Source organism: Rhinatrema bivittatum, chromosome 14 (genome assembly GCF_901001135.1).
Source record: "Rhinatrema bivittatum chromosome 14, aRhiBiv1.1, whole genome shotgun sequence".
Taxonomy (NCBI): domain Eukaryota; kingdom Metazoa; phylum Chordata; class Amphibia; order Gymnophiona; family Rhinatrematidae; genus Rhinatrema; species Rhinatrema bivittatum.
The window spans coordinates 67,702,864-67,724,677 of NC_042628.1; the positions used below are offsets into that span (position 1 = coordinate 67,702,864).

The following is a 21,814-nucleotide window of genomic DNA, read 5'->3' on the forward strand; positions in this document are numbered from 1 at the left end:
TTGTGTTTTTTTCTGACACTCTTTTTGCTTGCTACGTTCCCCTTTCATTGTGTTGTAGGATGTCTATGCCACTAGTCTTGCCATTTTACCTGTTGTGCTGTCTTCGAGGGTTCATGCAACTGTTATCAGTGCTCTCTTTTGAAGCTGTGGTGTGTTTTTGACACTCTCGCTGCTGCTTTGCACCTCTGTTAAAGCACTCTTGCCACTCCCGGTACCCCTTTGCCCCTTTACAGTGCCTTAGGCTATTCATGCCACTTTGGTTCCACTTTGCCACAGTCAAAGTACCTTGGAGCTCTTTTCTTGTTCTGATGATTGCCCCCCAGAAGTTTCATCAGAATTGATAAGAAAACCCCAATTCTGCAGCCAAAAATAGGCTGCAAATACTTCCCCCATTGATTTTAATGGGAAAAAGGACTACAAATACAACTAATCAACGAATTGTTTTCCCCTCCTATGAAACTAATGCAACAAATTTGGGTCCTGGCGAAATGAAAACTGAATCGAAACACATTTTTTCCTTCTGCACATCCCTAGAGGGAGCCAAAGAGTCTTAAAGCTTCTCTGAAGAGGGAGCCAAAAGGATCTGAATGCTTGACAGTGAAAGATCTGAAGATGAGGATGTCAAAGGAATCTGAAGATGAAGACATTTTGACATGAAGACCTCTGGAACATCAGGACATATGGATTTCAACCCCCAAGGCACTCAGTCAAGGGCATCGTGGAGGTGTTGAGGGAACTGGAGAATGAGACATCAGAGACATCTGGACTTCAGACCCCCAGGTCACTCAACCAAGAGCATTGTGGAGGCTCCGAGAGGCAAAACAACTGGATAACAAACTTCAGGAGAGACAGTATAGCAGAAGGCGAGCACTTCAGGAAGATCTGAAGGTGAAGACATCAGGAAAGTCCGACGACGAAGACATCTGAAGACAAGGACTTAGGATCCGGCTAGAGACCAATCATGGAATGAAGTTGCAGACGAAGGAATTAGGTACCACAAAAGAAGAGAGGGGAATTCTCATGAAGAACAGAGTGCCTTGAAGAAGCAGAGGTGGACATCGGAGACTCCTGGACCGAAGAGCTGGAACAGAGGATCCAGGAGCAGTCCAGTTCCATGACAGACTCCTTGTGAAGGAGAAGAGGGACTGAAGAATGAGCTCTTTTGTAGGGCTGGACAGGAAACACCTCAGAGGCATCAGCAGGAGGACAGCCCACTGCTGGCCCTTTAATTGGAGAGAAGAGGTGCAGCCGTGCACCTAAGGAGGTAGGAGGCAGGACCCTGGAGAGCGACGTCCCTGCTGCAAGTTAGAGCATGAGCGGCACTAGGCCGTGAAGCCAGGCCCGACATCAGAGGCGGCTTCCTGCCGCAGGAAGGGAGACTGAGGGCGGCTCCAGCCATGAGTAGATGGCGTCGGTGCCCCCTGGCCACGAAGGAGAAGACAGTGGCTCTAGGCACATGGAAACAACGTTGGCGGCCTCCTGGTCGCAAGGATGTTAGCAGGACATCGGCAGCTCCCTGCTGGGGCGGATGGAGTGATGGTGGCGGCCTCCAGGCTGCTAAGGGAATGGCGGCGGCCTCCGGGCCGCATGGAAGCATGTCGGCAAGGCCCGCCATGCAGGAGCAGAATGTGGGCGGTCTCCCAACCGCAGAGACAGCATCAGAGCAACAGGCAGGCTTGCAGAGAGATGAGAGACTGATTGTGGGCCTATCCCACAAGCAGAATCGTAACACTCACTCGGTAAATATGAAAGAAACTTATGAATCTATGAGAACTAGGGGTGTGCATTCATTTTTGCGGTATTGGCGATCCGCAACGTATGTTGCACTATTCGTTGTATTCGTGGGTAAAGCGAAACGTATCGCGATTCCCCACGAATACAACGAATTTTCGCCGAATTGTTCGGCGGCCAATTTAAACAACCCCCCCACCCTCCTGATCCCCCCCTAAGACTTACCAAAACTCCCTGGTGGTCCAGCGGGGGGTCCTGGAACCATACCTTGCACTCACACACCCTCGGTACCAGTATCAAAATGGCGCCGATAGCCTTTGACCTACTATGTCACAGGGGCTACCGGTGCCATTGGTCAGCCCCTGTCACATGGCCATTGGCACCATCTTGTGCTCCTACCATGTGACAGGGGCTGACCAATGGCACCGGTAGCCCCTGTGACATAGTTGGTCAAAGGCTATCGGCGCCATTTTGATTCCTGGCATCCGACGTCACGAGTGCAGGAAATCGCTCCTGGACCCCGCTGGACCCCCAGGGACTTTTGGGCCCGAGTGGGCCCCTGTGACATAGTGAGGGCAAAGGTAGCGCTGACACTATTTTGAATACTGGCAATATGGCCCGAGTGCAGGAGGTCGCTCCCGGACCCCCGCTGGACTTTTGGCAAGTCTTGTGGGGATCATGAGGCCCCCCCCAAGCTGGCCAAAAGTCCCTGGGGTCCAGCAAGGGTCCGAAAGCGATTTCGTTTTCGGCTGCCAGTAACCAAAATGGCGCCGATAGCCTTTGCCCATACTATGTCACAGAGGCTTTCGGCGCCATTGGTCAGCTCCTGTCACATGATAGGAGCACAAGATGGCGCCGATGGCCATGTGACAGGGGCTGACCAATAGCGCCGAAAGCCCCTGTGTCATGGTAGTTCGGGCTATTCGGCACCATTTTGAGGCGCACGGCTTGCAGCACAGCACACCAGGCACGGAGGGCAAATGGACCCCGCTGGACCACCAGGGATCTTCGTAAGTCTTGGGGAGGGATCGGGGGGTGGTGTATTATAGTGAATTTAAATGTTTGGGGTGGGTTTTAATTAAAAAAAAAATTTGTGCCCCCTCTCCCCAGGCAAACCCGAAAACGAATTTTCCCCCGAATTGCGGGGAAAATTTCGTTTCCGGTTTCGGGGGCTCCGAAATAACGGCGTTTATGTCGTGTTTCGGATACTCCGAAACAGAAACTAATTAGGAAATTTCGTTAAATTTCCTAAATAGGGCGAAAAACGAACCACATCTCTAATATAGATGCCCCAGGCAGAGATATTTGTAGCTGAAGGTAGGCAGGAGAAGGAAGATGGAGTTTCTTGGGATTCAGGATGAGAAGGCAAGGGGTTCTGAAGCTGATTAGTCTTTAGAATTAAAGCGATGAGGAGAGGTGTAAAAAAGCTAATTGTATTTCAGAGGCTGCAGGCACTTCTAGTCTTTAGGCAGCATGGCTTAAACTGACTAACAGTCTTGGGAAGTGATTACAGGAAACATCCCAACAAACTGGGGCTAGAGGGCGAGATCCAATGGTAGTGAGTCTAGGATCCATGTGATGCATGTGGGTCATGAAGGGCAGTTCCTTGAGCCAATAAGGCACTTAAGATGACTCAAGTTAGATTGAGAGGGCATGCGGACCCTTCCCAATGAGAGAAGCAGGGGGGGGGGGGGGGGAGGGAGTTTCTCTTAAAAGCAAAACTCCCCTTAAAGGCAGGGCTCACAAGTTTTTATCATGGCTTACAAATAAAGACTGTTCTAGGCACAGTTAAACAGCAATGTATATACAGATACCAAAATGTACCCACTGCTGGGGACAGAACACTCATCTTCATTCTCACTTATGGCATGGCTATTGAGAGGGTGAGATGAGTCAAGAAAGGATACAAACCATCAGTTATTAGAACAAGGTTAAATTCTAAAGAGAATTACACAAACAGAGCTTGTGTGAGGGTGTGGTAAGTGTTTGCCATGGTGTTAGAAATACAAGACATTCTGATATTCTTACAGAAGTGTCTCAAGATATTGGCCTTGAATTCTTTAGATGCACAGGTTGTAGCAAATTTTTGCATTAAGGGGAACGTTTAAGGGGACATCTAAATTGTCTCCCAAGGAGGTGTCACATTTTTTGACAAGGAGTTAAACACCTAAATCCTACATTGTAGTCTATGATTATGGTTATGGAATTTGAATTTAATAGTAAGTACATTAGCAAGTCCTTTTTATGAGCCATTAGAATAAGCCACTTGGAAGGACTTGACATTGAAAACTGTATTTTTATTGTCAATTACTTCAACAAGATACATTTTGGAGTTGTAATCTCACACCCAAATTTTCAAAGCCTGGCGCATATAAAAACCGGGGGATATGTGTGTGGCTCAGCCATGCACAAGGCGAGCGCATTTTAGAAATGACCCGGCCACATGCATATCTCGCAGTACACACAGAAGTGCCGGGCCATGGGTGGGGTCTGGGAGGGGCGGGGACAAGCCAGGACAGCGCCATTTTGCGCTGTCCCAGGAAAGCGTGCACTGGCAGCTGGCTGGCCTGCACAACTTACGTCTGCTCCTTAGAGCACGTAAGTAAAAAAACGAAAAAATCTAGTGTAGTTAGGGTGGGTTTAGGGGTCGGGGTGGAGAGGAAAAAGGGAGGAAGGCTAGGTAGGGGGATAGGAAAGTTGCTTCCCAGTGCACTCCTTAAGTGTAGCCATGCATTGTTTTTTAAAATCCTCCCCCCTTGCGCACACGAGAGGCCACCCGCCCCCACATGCATGTGCAGATATTAAAATCCAGCTTGCATATTCGCATGGGAATCATATTCTATAACATGCACACACGTTATAAAATCGCCGCATCTATGTGCACATGCTGGGAACTGCGCGCACATGAATGCATGCGTGGGGTTTTGAAAATCTATCCATTTGTCTTCCAAGGCTCCCTTTTTAAGGTTTAGTAAGGATTTTGTAATGCTGAGACATACTACATAAGGTAGATTTAGACTTCCATTTAAATCGGTGCATAATATTATTTTATTTATTTAGCATGTTTTATATTCCACAGTCTCCATAACAAGATTGAAGCAGAATACAGTATTACAGACAAAAAAACAATGGTCTAGGTTTGAGACATCAGACTTTGAAGTAGAATCTATGCTGAAAAAGATAAACCCTGCCCCACATATAAGTGACACACTGCCAACTATGGATATTAAAAAATTAGCAAACATAGTTTCCCCTATATTAACAAAGATGATAAACCTATCCTTGGAGGAAGGGTCTCTGCCGGACACACTGAAAGGAGCAATCATTAAACCAACTAAGAAGAAAAATAAACAGTGACCCCCTGATCCTGAATAATTACAGACCAGTCTCAAACTTACCACTAATTGCAAAAAACTGTACAAAAACAACTGGATGAACATTTAGATAATAATAATATACTGTACCCTTCCCAACATGGATTCCGAAAACACTACAGCACAGAGACTTTTCTGCTCTCACTGACTAATAACATTCTGAGAGGATTTGATAGTGCAAAACATTTCATCCTGATGATGCTAGACCTATCGTCAGCCTTTGACACAGTAAATCATGACATACTTTTAAAGAGAATAGAAGAAATAGGACTACATAAAAAACTATGCCTGGTTCAGATTTCATCAAGTCCAAATTAAAAACATATTGTCAGAGAAAATAAATCTACAAACAGAAGTACCACAGGGATCCGCACTCTCCACAACACTCTTTAACATGTATCTGCTTCTGTTATGCCATCTCCTAGCAGGACTGGGAATCATACACTACATATATGCTGATGATATTCAAATATTACTACCCATCTAAGACACAATGGAAAAAACATTAAACCTAGCAAACATGTACCTAGACATCATCAAGCAGCAACTAAACCAAATGGAGCTAGTTATTAACATCAAAAAAACTGAATTCCTACATTTAGAACGGAAAAATCTGTCATTCAAACTCCAATACTGCTTAAAAATAAACAGAAAATAAACCAAAAAAGTATGGAACCTCGGTGTGATAATTGACATGAAACTCAGCCTCAAACAACACGTTTCACTAAAAGTCAAAGAAGGATACGCTAAACTTATGGTTCTCAGGAAACTAAAACCTTTACTAACACTCACAAACTTTCGAACAGTCTTACAAGCACTAATATTTGCTAGCACCGACTACTGTAATGCCCTTTTCTTAGGATTACCAGACACAACAGTAAAACCACTCCAAATACTGCAAAACTCTGCTGTAAGAATACTGACTGGCAAAAGGAAAAGGGAGCACATTACTGAAACTCTACCAGAATTACACTGGCTACCCATAGAACATAGAGTACAATACAAAACACTTTGCACAATACATAAATTAATTCACGACGAAAAAGCAGAAAAAGCAGAATGGCTGAACACAGCACTATGTGTTCATGTCCAACATAGAAACCTGAGATCAGCTAACAAAGCCCTCCTAACCATTCCTTCTATTAAAACTGCAAGACTGACCCAAGAAAGAGAAAGGGCATTTTCCTTAGCTGGACCGGTACTCTGGAACACCATGCCCCTAGAAATCAGACTACAGAAAGATTTCAAATTTTTCAAAAAGAGTTTAAAAACCTGGCTATTTAAACAAGCTTTTTACAAAGAGAATGGAGAATAGTGGAATAATGAAAGCTGGCAGCAGAACATCAGCACACAGCACATAGCTCAATATGTGTGATTTTATTATTTTGTTTCACCTTTAACATAAAATATACAATCCAATAGAGCCATACATGTAATTAATACTGATACATGAAGGAAAAAGACAAGATTTATAACATACAGCAAATAGTCTTTATTATGAAACTATGTTACCGGACTTTAATGGCACTTCTTTTAGAGAAGTATTAACATATTCAATTACCAAATTTATATAAGTGCCTTTCTGTAAACCGTTGTGATGGTATATAACTTAACGACGGTATAGAAAAGATTTTAAATAAAGAAAGAAAGAAATAATAAAAGCATTAAAACTATGTATCTTTTGATGAGATGAACTGCAGGGGCTTGGAGTCTTTAAAGCTCTTGGATGTCAGGAAATGTGTAAGAGAATATTTAAAGATCACAAGTGAATTTTGTAATTCTGATAGACTGTTTGAGTTATTCAGTGGCGCACATAAGGGGGAGACTGCGTCAAAGGTGACCATCTCAAGATGGATTAAGAAAGCCATTGTGTCTGCGTATTTACTACAGGGGCTTGAAATGCCAGAGGGCATCAGGGCTCCATTGACTAGAGCACAGTCTTCTTCATGGGTGGAAAAGCCCACAGTAAATCCGATTGATATGGGTAAAGCAGCAACTTGGACAATTGTAGGTCCATTTCCCAAGCACTATAGGTTGGATGTTCTCGTGGGACAGGATGCTTATTTTGGGACAGCAGTCTTAAGAGCGAGTTTGAAATGCCCCCTCCCGATGTAATGGGGCTTTGATACATTTATTTATTTATTTATTTATTTATTTACTTATTTATTTTGAACTTTTATATACCGGCGTTCATGTATAAAATACATATCACATCGGTTTACAATGAAATGGTTATTGCATAAAAGCATTACATAGAACAGGGGTTACAAGGAACTGGGATCCATGAAGATAAATACATGGGGTTAAATATAAACTACTAATGTCATTCAAGTATAGAACAAATATTAAGTTAACTTAAAAATAGCGAACAAATAATAGATTAAATTAAAGAGCAGACATTGAAATGGAGCCAAACTCGAAATGAAAATGCTATCAACTTTATTTTATTTATTTATTTAGTTAGATTCTTTTACTATACCGATGCTCAAGACAAAGTCTTATCGTACCAGTTTACAGTATAACCAGGGGAAACCAATAACCAGAAGAGAGAAAGTTACAATGAACAGGGATTACAAAACAGGACAATTGAAAGAGGAAGAATTAGTTTAAACAGAGCTCTCCTAAGAGTAAAACGAGATAATACACCATTGATTAGCATGGATGGTTAACTAAGTGGTTCAAGCATAACAGTTCTTTTCTATAATAGTAGGAGGAAGAATTTGTCAGGGGTAGGCTTGGGAGAACAGCCAGGTTTTCAGTTTCCTTCTAAAGGAGAGCAAACATTGTTCCTGGCGAAGATCTGCGGGAAGTGTGTTCCATAGTTGTGGTCCCGCGGTGGACAGTGCTCGTTTTTGGATGGACTTGTGCATGAAGGATTTATGAGGGGTTGCCTGGAGAGTTCCTTTCTGTGCGGCTCTAATCGGCCTGTTAGAAGAATGGGGTTCGAGTGGGATTGTTAGTTGGAGTGAGGAATGATGATAGATGGTTTTATGGATGATGGTCAGTGACTTGAACAGTATTCTATAGTGGATGGGGAGCCAATGTAGGTTTTTTAGTATTGGTGTGATGTGGTCTTTACGTCGAATTTGTGAGGATCCTGGCTGCTGCATTTTGCAGCATCTGTAGAGGTTTAGTTGTGGAGGCGGGGAGGCCGAGCAGTAGCGTGTTGCAGTAGTCCAACTTTGAAAATAGTATGGCTTGGAGGACTGAACGATAATCTTGAAAGTGTAGGAGAGGTCTTAGCTGCTTTAGAACATGCAGCTTATAGAAGCATTCCTTAGTGGTGTTGTGAATAAAAAAAAAACAAACAATTTTTTATTTATGCATTTCAATTAAATAACAATATCATAATCCATACAGAAATTGAGATAGGAGTAAAATACATTCTAACAACTTAATGCTACCACTATTATTATACCCATCTGAATTTCAAATGCAATAATTAATGAAGTAATTCCTCACAAAGTATATGTAAAGGAGCTTTATCAGAGGAAATTCTGGGAAGATTACTTTCAACCAGATGTACAATTGAAATAAGAGTAATAACAGATTTCTCTCTATTTAGCCTCTTGTTCTAGAATCACACTCTCTTGGGGGCGTGTATCCAAAAATACCCGTAACTGAGATACTTCAAAGACAATAAATTTCTGTTGCTGAAACAATATTTCACACTTACAAGGGAATTTTAACAACATATTCCCCCCTTTCGCTTCTACTTCTGGTCTTAAACTGAGAAACATTTTCCTTCTTTCTTGGGACTGTTTAGATAAATCAGGATATATCCATATTCTGGCTCCATGGAAAAGAAGCATTCTATTTCTCATATATGACTTAGACAGCATCTCTGTCAATAGCAAATGAGAAGGACACATGCAATATAGCTCTATTAGTAATAACAGTATCTACCGTTGATTCAATAACCCCTGTTAGATCTAAGGAATTTTGGCCTTCACTATTAACTTGTATAGATGGTTTTTTAGAATTTACATAGTAAATCTTCGAGATGGTAGGCATAGTAGACTGAGGCATTTTTAGAATTTCTAACAAGTACTCTTTAAACATGTCATATGGAGAAATCAAATCAACTTTTGGGAAGTTCAGTATTCTAAGATTTAAATATTTAAAAGAATTCTCCAATACTTCAAGTTTCCTATCATAGATAATCTCCGCATGAGCAAATTTCTGCTGCCATACTTCCAAATTAGCAAGTCTACTCTCTGTTTGTTTAGCTTTTACATCAGTGTTTGACATGAAGACTTCAATATTCCTAAACCATTGGTTTGAATCCATTGTTATCTTTGTAAGATTTACCACAGATAATTCCAAAGCTTTTATTGCATTCCAAAGTGTGTCCATCGTTATTTCAGCAGGTTTTTCTAGATGCAATAACAAACTCTCAGGTATTTCTGGGTCCATTTTCCCCAGTGTGTCTAGAGTTCCTTCTCCTTTCTCTTGAGAATCATTTAATACTTTTAAAGAATCAGATGTAATATGTAGAGGTGGAGGAGGAGTACTAGGGGCACCGGGACTCAAGGTAGTTTCAGTCAAAGAGGAAGGCAGTTGCTCAATACCTCCTCCAGCGACTAGTTCCACCGGTTCTGAATCTGTTATTGGAGCAAAGAAGGCTGGGATCCGGGGCTGAGAGGCAACAAGTACAGGGGATGATATTGGCATCTCCCTGACCTTTGCCTTGTGTTTTGTATGAGGCATTGATATATTTGAAATTTTTCAATCGCCTCAGGGCCCTCCTTACAAGCTCTGTTTACTCAAAACAATTAAAATAGCTTTGTGAGTAAGTGGAGGCTTCAGAAAGAGGGTAACAATAAATCCAAGATACTCACTTTTGATCTTAAACTCTTCAGAAGTTTCAAAGTTCAGTTGTTTTCAAGCGCTGCTTATGATGAGACAAAGCCGCGCGTGCCAAAGGGGCGCGCGGCTTCGGCGCCGGCGACGTCGACGCACCGCAGAGCGTCTAGTTTTAAAGATTGGCAAGTCCCGCCTCTGTGACGTCAGTCTCGCGGAAGTCCTGCTCCGCTGCCACTCACAAGTGCCGAAGAGCTGGGGAAATTCAAAACGCCGAGGAAGTCAGGTAATTCAGTAGAAATATACTCCTCCAGGAGCGTTCCCTCTCACCTCCACCTCCGTGAATGAATTTTTTGAAGTTCATTCTAGTGTCCAGAATCGCCCCGAGGTCTCTCACTTGAGATGTTGATGGTAAGATTGGGTTGCAGACGAGGGGGTTGTTTTCATTAGGAGTGATGAGGAGTTCGGTTTTGGAAGTGTTAAGTACCAGGTTGATACTAGAGAGTAGAAGGTTGATGGAGTGAAGGCAGCTGTTCCAGAAGTTTAGAGTGCTGGCGAGGGGTTCCGTGATGGGGATTAAGATCTATACATCGTCGGCGTAGATGAAGTGTGTAAGGTTGAGACTTTCTAGTAGCTGGCATAGAGGTCGCAGATAGATATTAAATAGTGTGGGGGATAAAGAGGAACCCTGGGGCACTCCTTGATTGGAGTGGATGGGGTGGGATTCTTTATCATTTATTCTGAAATTTGTAGTGCCGGTTGTTGAGGAAGGATTTGAGCCATATGAGTGCAGATCCTGTGATACCGATTTCAGTTAGCCGTTTGATGAGGATGGAATGATTTACGGTATCGAACGCTGCTGATATGTCGAGGAGAGCCAGAAGGTATGATTGGCCTTTGTCAAGCCCCATCAGAATTTTGTCTGTTAACGAGAGTAAGAGTCACTCCGTGTTTAGTCATTTCCTGAAACCGAATTGAGAGGGGTAAAGAATGTTATGGGAGTCAAGGTAATCTATGAGTCTGTTATTGACCAGTTTTTCCATTAGCTTGGCAATAAATGGTAAGTTGGCAATGGGGCGGAAGTTTACCGGGTTGGCTGGGTCCAAGTTAGGGATTTTTATTAGTGGTTTTAGAGAAGCTGTTTTTAATGCGTCTGGGACAGATCCTTGAGTAAGGGAGCAATTTATAATGTCGGCCAGCGGTTTGGCTATGGTGTTTGGGATAGTAAGTAAGAGTTTGGTGGGTAACTGGTCTGTTGGATGTGACGAAGGCTTCATTTTCTTTATTAGAGATTCGATCTCCAGTGAAGATGTGAGTTCGAATGATTCCAGCATCGATTTGTATGAGGTTGGGGCAGGGTTTAGAACTGTCAGAGGCTGGATGTTTGATGTGGTCATGGTAGTGGTCATATTTGCGAGTAAGTTTTTGATCTTGTTATCGAAGAATAAGGCCAGTTCCGTAGATTTGATTTGGGCTTCTTCTGGGATGATTGGAGGAACCGGGGTGGTGAGGGTTGAGACATATGAGAATAGCGTTTTCGGGTCATACATAAAGCTATGGATTTTTTTGGTGTAAAAATCCCACTTAGAGTGAAGAATGGTGATCCTGTAAAGGTTCCTAGCAGTTTTATAGATGACCTGGGAAGTAGGGGAGGGGTCCTTACGCCAGTGTTGTTCTTTATGTTGTAGGTCTTGTTTGAGCTTTTTCAATTCTAAAGAGAACCAGGGTTTTTTGTTGTGCCTGGATGGATTTATCTCTTTAGATGCAATGGGGCAAATTTTGTCTGCCACGGAGCGAGTGTTTAGCCAAGAGGTAATGGCAGAGTCAGCTTTGGAAAGATCCAGCTCAGATAGGTCCTTGGAGAGGCTGGAGCTGAGGACGTCCAAGGCGCATGGTTTTCTGTACTTGATAGTAGATTTCGGTTTTTTCTTAATTGCTAATTCCGTATAAATCAGCGTGTGGTCTGACCAGGGGATGGGAGTACAGGTAGGGGGGGGGGGTGGAGGGCAAAAAGCTCGTAGTTACTACAGTGGTGGGAGGGGGAGATGGATCAGAGAGGATCGGGGGTGAGGAGAAAGGGGGGGGGGGGAATGTATTAAAGGTAGATTAGCATACCAGGTAAGATCAGTTGAGAGAGGGGTTACAAAAGGCGGCTCAGGGGCTGTGGGTGCTGAATGGGTAGGATATTGAGAAGAGACGGAAAGTAAAGGAAAGGGAGGAGAGGGTAGAGAATTAAAACAGTACATCCCACATGTTCCTGACTGGTGGAGCAGAAGGACAAGGAAGGAGAAATTAAGTCTTACCTGATAATTTACTTTACTTTGCTTATGCTACACCAGTCAAGAAGCCCACCCTGGGATGTGCAAATTGGCCACCTCTATGAGAGTGAGATCTGATTGACTTAATGTTATCTATATAAATAAAAATGTAAATGTTCATTTGTTCAAAATCTTAAATCTCCGAAAGTTCTTCACCGATTGCTTTGAAATTTTGACACAACGTTGCATTCGAATACGGGCGTGTTTTTATATACCTATATTATATAGATGTCACACCTGTGACAGGTAAAAACATGCTTTTTTGGAAAAACAGCGCCATCTGTTGGACGTACAAGCAACACATGCTATCTACAATATAAATGGGCTCTGACCCACGGCCTGCAAATGTGCAGTAGAGAGCAGCTCTACCGCGCATGTGCGGACCATTGAGCTCTGCGCTACATGCTGGGTGTCACAGAGGGGAGGAGGAAAGGGCAGATGAGTCGCCGCTCTGAGAAATGGTTCAGCCTGTTCCTCCCCCAGTGGGGAAGGGGGTATGGAGTAGGGACTTCCGGACAGTTACACACAAGAGGAGGAAAGGGTAGAAGAGTCGCAGAGCCAATCCGTCCACCGCCGGGCAAGGGGGGGAGGGAGTTGGGACAGCCGGAGCAGAGCAAATGCAGTAGAAAGTGGCTGTGAAGAGATCACAAGCAGCTGCAGCCTGCAGCAGCCAAAGCGCAAAGAGCTGAACAGAGAACAGCTCGCCCTCCTCCCCCGCCCCTGAGTCTCGCAGCTAAGGAGAAGTCAAGTAATATCCCACAACTATTGGGGGGGGGGGGGGGAGAAGGGGGGAAGGCAGTACTGTCTCAGTCACCACGGGAAGAGTTTACATGGGCATTGCTCCACCCCCACTCCCAGCAAAGCACTGTGATGAAAGTGAAAGCCAGAGCCCTGCTCCCTCCTCCCTCTCAAGCCCCCGATTGGATTTCTTAAAGGCATAGGTCTGCCAGAAAGAGCAAAGTAAGCTAGGCAACGTGTCCCAAATCTGTTGTAGTGCCTGCCGCCTGCCCTTTGCAAGGTGGGAGACGGAGTGTTTTCCTCTCTCTCCCAGACACAACTGGCGTGGGAACTTTGCAAGCTCTTGCAAGTGCAGAGGAAAGACTTAGGTGGGGAGGGGACAAAAATCCCGCCCGTTTTAACTGTGTGAGAGAGAAGTGCAATAATGTGCGCTGAAGGCAAGTGTGAGTGCCAGAGACAGAGGGAGACTACGTGAGGGATTGTGTATGTGTGTGAGAGGGATTGGGTGTGCGTGTGTGAGGGACAGAGGGAGAGTGTATGTGCAAGAGAGAGAGAGAGGAAGCCTATGTAGGGGACTGTATGAGAGAGAGATTCTCTACCCCCCCCCCCCCCCAGCTCTCCGCTTATAGGTTACAGTGGAAGGGGTTCAGTGTAAAGGGGAATGGGAGAGCAAAGGAGTTGGGGCCTGTAAGGATAGAGTGAAAGGGGTCTGAGCCTGTCCCTCCACCACCGGGGAAGGGGGGAGGGAGTTGGGATGGCAGGACCGTTACGCCTCGCGAGATCCCCCTCGGCCACTGCTGCAGCTCCTACCACCGCCGCCACCTCTGGCCCTTCGTGGTGCTGGGGGGTGGGGGAGCGGAGCAGAGCAAAGACGTAGGAGGAGAGGGGACAAAAATCTCACCCATTTTAACAGGCTTAAAGGCTTGGACTAAATATTTTATGATTCCATTTCAATGTTTCCGATTGCATTGTTAAATTGAATTTTCATAAATTTCGATTTATTTTCATTTTGATTTAATTATTTCATGTGACATTGCGTTGGAATTGAGCTGTGTCATTTACCATACTGTTCATTTAGTGAGTATAGTTTATGTTTTTTCTTTTTTCATTCTTTTTCATTTCTAGAATTATGCGGTTTACATCTAGACACGGATTGCTTCTCACATGGACAATTATATGTTGCGTGTTCTAGAGTTGGCAAACCAGACAATCTCTATATCTGCACAGACAATGGAACAACCAAAAATATTGTATACCCACAAGTATTGTGAAATTAACCATATTCAAAACGTGCGCTTTCTCTTTTCTTTCTTTTCCATTTAACCAGACTGAGCCACAGCAACGAGTGGCCGGGTACAGCTAGTAAATTATAAAATGCTAAGAAAAGGATTAAGAAAAGGGGGAAATGGTTTGAGGAGAATTTTCATTCTTCCAAGGATTATTAAGACTAGATTTCTTAGTTAAATTATCAACTTACACTATAAAAAGCACTTTATCTCAAAGTATAGATATTATATTTTTGTATGTTTTTCATTCAGATTAGGTTGACATTTTAGATTTCATGTATTACATTTTTGTGTTGTTTGCTAGTGGCTATAATTTAAATTTAGCTTTGACAGTAGTACACTGGCTGTATCTGATTCCATGCATGACATACATACAGGTGATGTCATCACAAAAAAAACCAACCACTCTGCCTCCAACTGCAAGATGAGAGGACTAAACCCAGGTGTTCTTGATTGGTGTGACAGAGGTAAAGGAAGGGAAATTATCAGGTTAGTCTTAATTTCTCCATAGTCTCTTTCTTCTTGCATGTTTGTCTTCATTAGATTAAAAGCTCTATATAGCAGGGGTTGTCTCTCAAATGAGTTTGTACAGCACTGCATCCTCATGTAGCACTATAGAAGTGAAAAGTAGTAGTAACAGGTACTTTATTAGGAAGGAGGTAGAAGAGGGGGGGCCTGATAGGGAAGAGGGAGGCCTGATAGGGGCGAGAAAGGTTGCCTGATGGAGAGGGAGAGATAGATTAAGTTCTTTGGATGGATGTAGGGAAGGTAGGCATGGGAAGGAAAGAAAGGCAGAGGTAGTGAAGAAGAGGAGGGAAGACTGGCTGTGGAAAATTAAAGAACTCCACCAGATAGAAGTAAAAAAAATTGTTGTTCCTTCTTAAAAGTAATTTGAGACACAAATTTTCACACACTGTAACACAACATAAATCTTTGTTCATTGGTGTAATGTGCTATTTTCAAGAATGATTAAATACAGTTCTGTTTAATATATTGTATAAAAAATATTATTTTGGTGTTTTCACTGTGCATATATTACTGTAGCCCATCCTAGTCACCTCTTGGATGCAAGACACATGCAGCGGGTCACAGACCTCACAAAGCCCTGTGATCTCCCATGGTTCCTGCACAGATGGGAAAAGACCAACTTTTCAAGGACATTAAAGGCTCTTCTGCTCACCAGCCAGTTATACCAAAAATCATGCTCCACTCCTAAAACGTTGTTCAGAAGTCAAGTCTGATGGCAGGAAAAACAAAGTCAATCAAGACTTGCCAAAATAAAATAAAAAAACCCCATGTCTTTAACCTCCTCTCTCACACTTTCCCAACAGGTCATCTCATGGGGTAAGGTACCCAGGGCCAGTACAAGAGTATTTGGTGCCTTAGATGAACCTTCGATCATGCATCTTTCCATTCCCAGCTTAACTATTGGTGGCAGCTCCAGCACAGTGTTTCCTTCTTTGTCAGTATGGACTTTCTCCCTCTGGACCTCATGCTGGTGGGGTTTTGCTGCCCCCAAAATTTTGTCACTTTAGGCAACTGCCTAGTTTGCTTAATGGAAGCACCAGCCTTGAAGGTACCCGTATAGAAAAGTTTTTTCTCAGTCCTATGGAGAGACAGACTCACAAAGTATGCATCACAAGGGGACACACTCACACTCCCACCCCTACCCCTACCCCTGTGCTACATCTGACTTTCCAATACCTCCCTGAGTTCTTCCTGTGTCACATGGGTACATGGGTTTTTATTCACTCTCAGAACCCCTCCCAATGGGGGGTGGTTCACCTCATTATATAGACATCACCCATGGGGTAAAGCCCAGTGAGACCTCTGACACACATTCCTGGCATGGCAGACTTTTTGAGGCCACTGCTGCCATAAGAGTAAAGGTGAACCACTGCAGTAAGGAACAGATTTAGGAATATCCTGAGTGCATCTGCACTGGGGCCCTCACTGTGAGCAATGTGTCTCTTGATTTACTTAGGTGATGCTCTAAAACATAGCTTGCCCCATTCCTTCCTCCAGTGGTGGTACAGGCTGCTGGTGCTACCCTGCCCATACTCCTGCACCTCTTTCACCTTTCTGCTGCGCAGCTGATAAAAGAGTGGCATCAGCACCCTGGTGCTTCTAATCTGCTCCTCCTGCTACCAGAGCCCATCTCTCTCTTCCTCTCAGTGCCAACAATCAGCTGTTCGACCTCCATGGTGTGCGCTACGTAAACAGCCGCTCTGTGAACTGCACAGGAGAGAGAGGGTATTTGGTGACAGGAGCAGGAGGTTAGAAGCGCCAGCTGCCAATGCTGCTCTCCTGCCAGGTCAGCTCAGACCAAGGATGGAGAAAGGATGAGTTAGAGAAAGGGAAGTGGAAGGGATGGGACAGATTTGGATGGGAAGGGAGGGAGTGAGTGAGAGTTGAAGGAAGGGGTGAGTAAGAAGTAGAAGGTGAGTGAGAGGGAAATGAATGGAGACATGGGTGGGAAGGGAAAGGGGGTCTGAGTGAGGAAAGGTAGGGAAGAGAAAGGGGGTGAAAAGTGATGGATTTCTGTTTTTGTGCCCTGGGCACTGCTTCCTCCCAGACCTCTGACTGCCCTTCCCTTGACCTCTGATTTACCTTTCCCCATGAATCCTTGATACCCCTGATGATCCTCCCTATAGTCCTCCAATTTGATTCCCACCCCAGTCTGGACCTGTAATCCCTTTCATTCCCAACATGTTGCTAGAGAGACTTTTACTCTATAGAGCTCTGCACTGCAAGGCAGGGATGTGCAGAGGGACGCCATACATTGCATTCATGATTCGGATTCGTCGGGGAGCAGATACGTTGCATTTGGCTGTATGGCACCCCGATGCGTTAATACGGCGATTTCTATTCGTGTCCCAGCTAAAATTAAAATTAACTACAACCCCCCACCCTCCTGACCCCCCCCCCCCCTAAGACTTACCAAAACTCCCTGGTGGTCCAGCGGGGAGTCCGGGAGCCATCCCCTGCACTCTCACACCCTCGGTACCGGTTTCATCATGGCGCCGATAGCCTTTGTCACAGGGGCTACCGGTGCCATTGGTCAGCCCCTGTCACATGGTCATCGGCACTATCTTGTGCTCCTACCATGTGACAGGGGCTGACCAATGGCACCGGTAGCCCCTGTGACATAGTATGGGCAAAGGATATCGGCGCAATTTTGAGTACTGGCATCGGACAGCCGGAGTGCAGGAGGTCGCTCCGGGACCCCCGTTGGACCCCCAGGGACTTTTAGCCAGCTTGGGGGGGCCTCCTGACCCCCACAAGACTTGCCAAAAGTCCAGCGGGGGTCCGGGAGCGACCTCCTGCACACCGGCCGTCCAATGCCAGTACTCAAAAGGGCGCCGATCACCATTGCCCTCACTATGTCACAGGGGCCGACCGTCGATACCTGTGACATAGTGAGGGCAAAGGCGATCTGCTGCCAGTATTCAAAATGGCGCCGATCGCCTTTGCCCTCACTATGTCACAGGGGCCGACCATCGATACCTGTGACATAGTGAGGGCAAAGGCGATCGGTGCCATTTTGAGTACTGGCATCGGACGTCTGGCATGCAGTAGGTCGCTCCCGGACCCCCGCTGGACTTTTGGCAAGTCTTGTGGGGGTCAGGAGGAGCCCCAAGCTGGCCAAAAGTCCCTGGGGGTCCAACGGGGGTCCCAGAGTGACCTCCTGCACTCCGGCCGTCCGATGCCAGTACTCAAAATGGCGCCGATAGCCTTTGCCCATACAATGTCACAGGGGCTACCGGCGCTATTGGTCAGCCCCTGTCACATGGTAGGAGCACAAGATGGCGCCAATGACCATGTGACAGGGGCTGACCAATGGCACCGGTAGCCCCTGTGACAAAGGCTATCAGCGCCATGATGAAACCAGCACCGAGGGTGTGAGTGCAGCGGATGGCTCCCGGGTCCCCTGCTGGACCACCAGGGAGTTTGGTAAGTCTTGAGGGGGTTCAGGAGGGTGGGGGTTGGTTTAAATTTTTATTTAGGTGGCAGTATAATTCAGGAAGATTCGTGTATTCATGGGGAATCGCGATACGTTTCGCTTCTCCACGAATACTACGAATAGTGTAATATACGTTGCGGATCGCCAATACGGTGAAAATTAATGCACACCCCTACTGCAAGGCAATAGCCCTCAGTTTCCTGCGGCAAACCTGACAATCAGTGACACGTTGCATAAATTTGCATTTTAAATGTCAATTTTATTTTATTGTTTACAACTAATTTTATAATATTCTATGTCTGGCTGATGTACTTTTTTCTAGTTTTGGGAAGGAGAAAAGTTAACATAAGAACATAAGAAACTCCCATGCTGGGTCAGACCAAGGGACCATCAAGCCCAGCATCCTGGTTCCAACAGAGGCCAAACCAGGCCACAAGAACCTGGCAAATAACCAAACACTAAGAAGATCCAATGCTACTGATGCAATTAATAGCAGTGGCTATTCGCCAAGTAAACTTGACTAATAGCAGTTAATGGACTTCTCCTACAAGAACTTAAGAACATAAGAACATAAGAATATGCCATACTGGGTCAGACCAAGGGTCCATCAAGCCCAGCATCCTGTTTCCAACAGTGGCCAATCCAGGCCATAAGAACCTGGCAAGTACCCAAAAACTAAGTCTATTCCATGTTACCATTGCTAATGGCAGTGGATATTCTCTAACTGAACTTAATAGCAGGTAATGGACTTCTCCTCCAAGAACTTATCCAATCCTTTTTTAAACACAGCTATACTAACTGCACTAACCACATCCTCTGGCAACAAATTCCAGAGTTTAATTGTGCGTTGAGTAAAAAATAACTTTCTCCGATTAGTTTTAAATGTGCCCCATGATAACTTCATGGCATGCCCCCTAGTCTTTCTACTATACGAAAGAGTAAATAACCGATTCTCATCTACCCATTCTAGACCTCTCATGATTTTAAATACCTCTATCATATCCCCCATCAGCCGTCTCTTCTCTAAGCTGAACAGCCCTAACCTCTTTAGTCTTTCCTCATAGGGCAGCTGTTCCGTTCCCTTTATCATTTTGGTAGCCCTTCTCTGTACCTTCTCCATCGCAATTATATCTTTTTTGAGATGCGGCGACCAGAATTGTACACAGTATTCAAGGGGCGGTCTCACCATGGAGCGATACAGAGGCATTATGACATTTTCCGTTTTATTCACCATTCCCTTTCTAATAATTCCCAACATTCTGTTTGCTTTTTTGACTGCTGCAGCACACTGAACCGACGATTTCAATGTGTTATCCACTATGACACCTAGATCTCTTTCTTGGGTTGTAGCACCTAATATGGAACCCAATATTGTGTAATTATAGCATGGGTTATTTTTCCCTATTATGCATCATCTTGCACTTATCCACATTAAATTTCATCTTCCATTTGGATGCCCAATTTTCCAGTCTCACAAGGTCTTCCTGCAATTTATCACAATCTGCTTGTGATTTAACTACTCTGAACAATTTTGTGTCATCTGCAAATTTGATTATCTCACTCGTCGTATTTCTTTCCAGATCATTTATAAATATTTTGAAAAGTAAGGGTCCCAATACAGATCCCTGAGGCACTCCACTGTTCACTCCCTTCCACTGAGAAAATTGTCCATTTAATCCTACTCTCTGTTTCCTGTCTTTTAGCCAGTTTGCAATCCACGAAAGGACATCGCCACCTATCCCATGACTTTTTACTTTTCCTAGAAGCCTCTCACGAGGAACTTTGTCAAACGCCTTCTGAAAATCCAAGTATACTACATCTACCGATTCACCTTTATCCACATGTTTATTAACTCCTTCAAAAAAGTGAAGCAGATTTGTGAGGCAAGACTTGCCCTGGGTAAAGCCATGCTGACTTTGTTCCATTAAACCATGTCTTTCTATATGTTCTGTGATTTTGATGTTTAGAACACTTTCCACTATTTTTCCTGGCACTGAAGTCAGGCTAACCAGTCTGTAGTTTCCCAGATCGCCCCTGGAGCCCTTTTTAAATATTGGGGTTAAATTTGCTATCCTCCAGTCTTCAGGTACAATGGATGATTTTAATGATAGGTTACAAATTTTTACTAATAGGTCTGTAATTTCATTTTTTAGTTCCTTCAGAACTCAGGGGTGTATACCATCCGGTCCAGGTGATTTACTACTCTTCAGTTTGTCAATCAGGCCTACCACATCTTCTAGGTTCACCGTGATTTGATTCAATCCATCTGAATCATTACCCATGAAAACCTTTTCCATTATGGGTACCTCCCCAACATCCTCTTCAGTAAACACCGAAACAAAGAAATCATTTAATCTTTCCACGATGGCCTTATCTTCTCTAAGTGCCCCTTTAACCCCTCGATCATCTAACGGTCCAACTAACTCCCTCACAGGCTTTCTGCTTCGGATATATTTAAAAAAGTTTTTACTGTGAGTTTTTGCCTCTACAAATTCTCTCTTAGCCTGTCTTATCAATGTCTTATATTTAACTTGCCAATCCTTATGCTTTATCCTATTTTCTTCTTTTGGATCCTTCTTCCAATTTTTGAATGAAGATCTTTTGGCTAAAATAGCTTCTTTCACCTTCCCTTTTAACCATGCCGGTAATCGTTTTGCGTTCTTTCCACCTTTCGTTATGTGTGGAATACATCTAGACTTTGCTTCTAGAATGGTTTTTTTTTAACAATGACCACGCCTCTTGGACATTTTTTACTTTTGTAGCTGCTCCTTTCAGTTTTTTTCTAACAATTTTTCTCATTTTATCAAAGTTTCCCTTTTGAAAGTTTAGCACGAGAGCCTTGGATTTGCACACTGTTCCTCTTCCAGTCATTAAATCAAATTTGATCATATTATGATCATTATTGCCAAGCGGCCCCACCACCATTACCTCTCCCACCAAATCCTGTACTCCACTGACAATTAGATCTAAAATTGCTCCTTCTCTCGTCAGTTCCTGAACCAATAGCTCCATAAAGCTATCATTTATTCCATCCAGGAAAGTTATCTCTCTAGCGTGTCCCGATGATACATTTACCCAGTCAATATTGGGGTAATTGAAGTCTCCCATTATTATCGCAACACCAATTTGGTTAGCTTCCCTAATTTCTCTTAGCATTTCACTGTCCGTCTCACCATCCTGACTAGGTTCACTGTAGTATAGCCCTATCACTAGAGTCTTCCCCGACACACAAGGGATTTCTATCCATAAAGATTCAATTTTGTATTTAGTCTCATGCAGGATGTTTATCCTGTTGGACTCTATGCTATCCCGGACATAAAGCGCCACACTTCCTCCCGGGTGTTCCTCTCTGTCATTGAGGTATAATTTGTACCCCGGTATAGCACTGTCCCATTGGTTATCCTCTTTCCACCATGTCTCTGAGATGCCAATTAAGTCTATGTCATCATTCACTGCTATACATTCTAATTCTCCCATCTTACTTCTTAGACTTCTGGCATTAGCATACAGACATTTCAAAGTTTGTTTTTGGTTTGTATTTTCATTCTGCTTTTTAATTGATAGGGATAAGTTAGAATTTTTTAGCTCAGGTGAGTTTTT

At 44.1% G+C, this 21,814-nt stretch overlaps 1 protein-coding gene across 2 annotated transcripts in view; it reads left to right on the forward strand.

The window, feature by feature from the left end:
- Window positions 1-21,814, forward strand: part of LOC115075811 (cell wall protein DAN4-like) — a 313,797-nt gene that overhangs the window by 215,729 nt on the left and 76,254 nt on the right. Inside the window, exon 6 of one of the 2 annotated variants that reach the window (XM_029576613.1) lies at window positions 14,628-14,739. The exons of the other annotated variant lie outside the window; for it this stretch is intronic. Coding sequence (XP_029432473.1) covers window positions 14,628-14,739 — 112 coding nt within the window. The remainder of the gene's footprint in view (window positions 1-14,627; window positions 14,740-21,814) is intronic. 2 annotated transcript variants of the gene reach the window in all.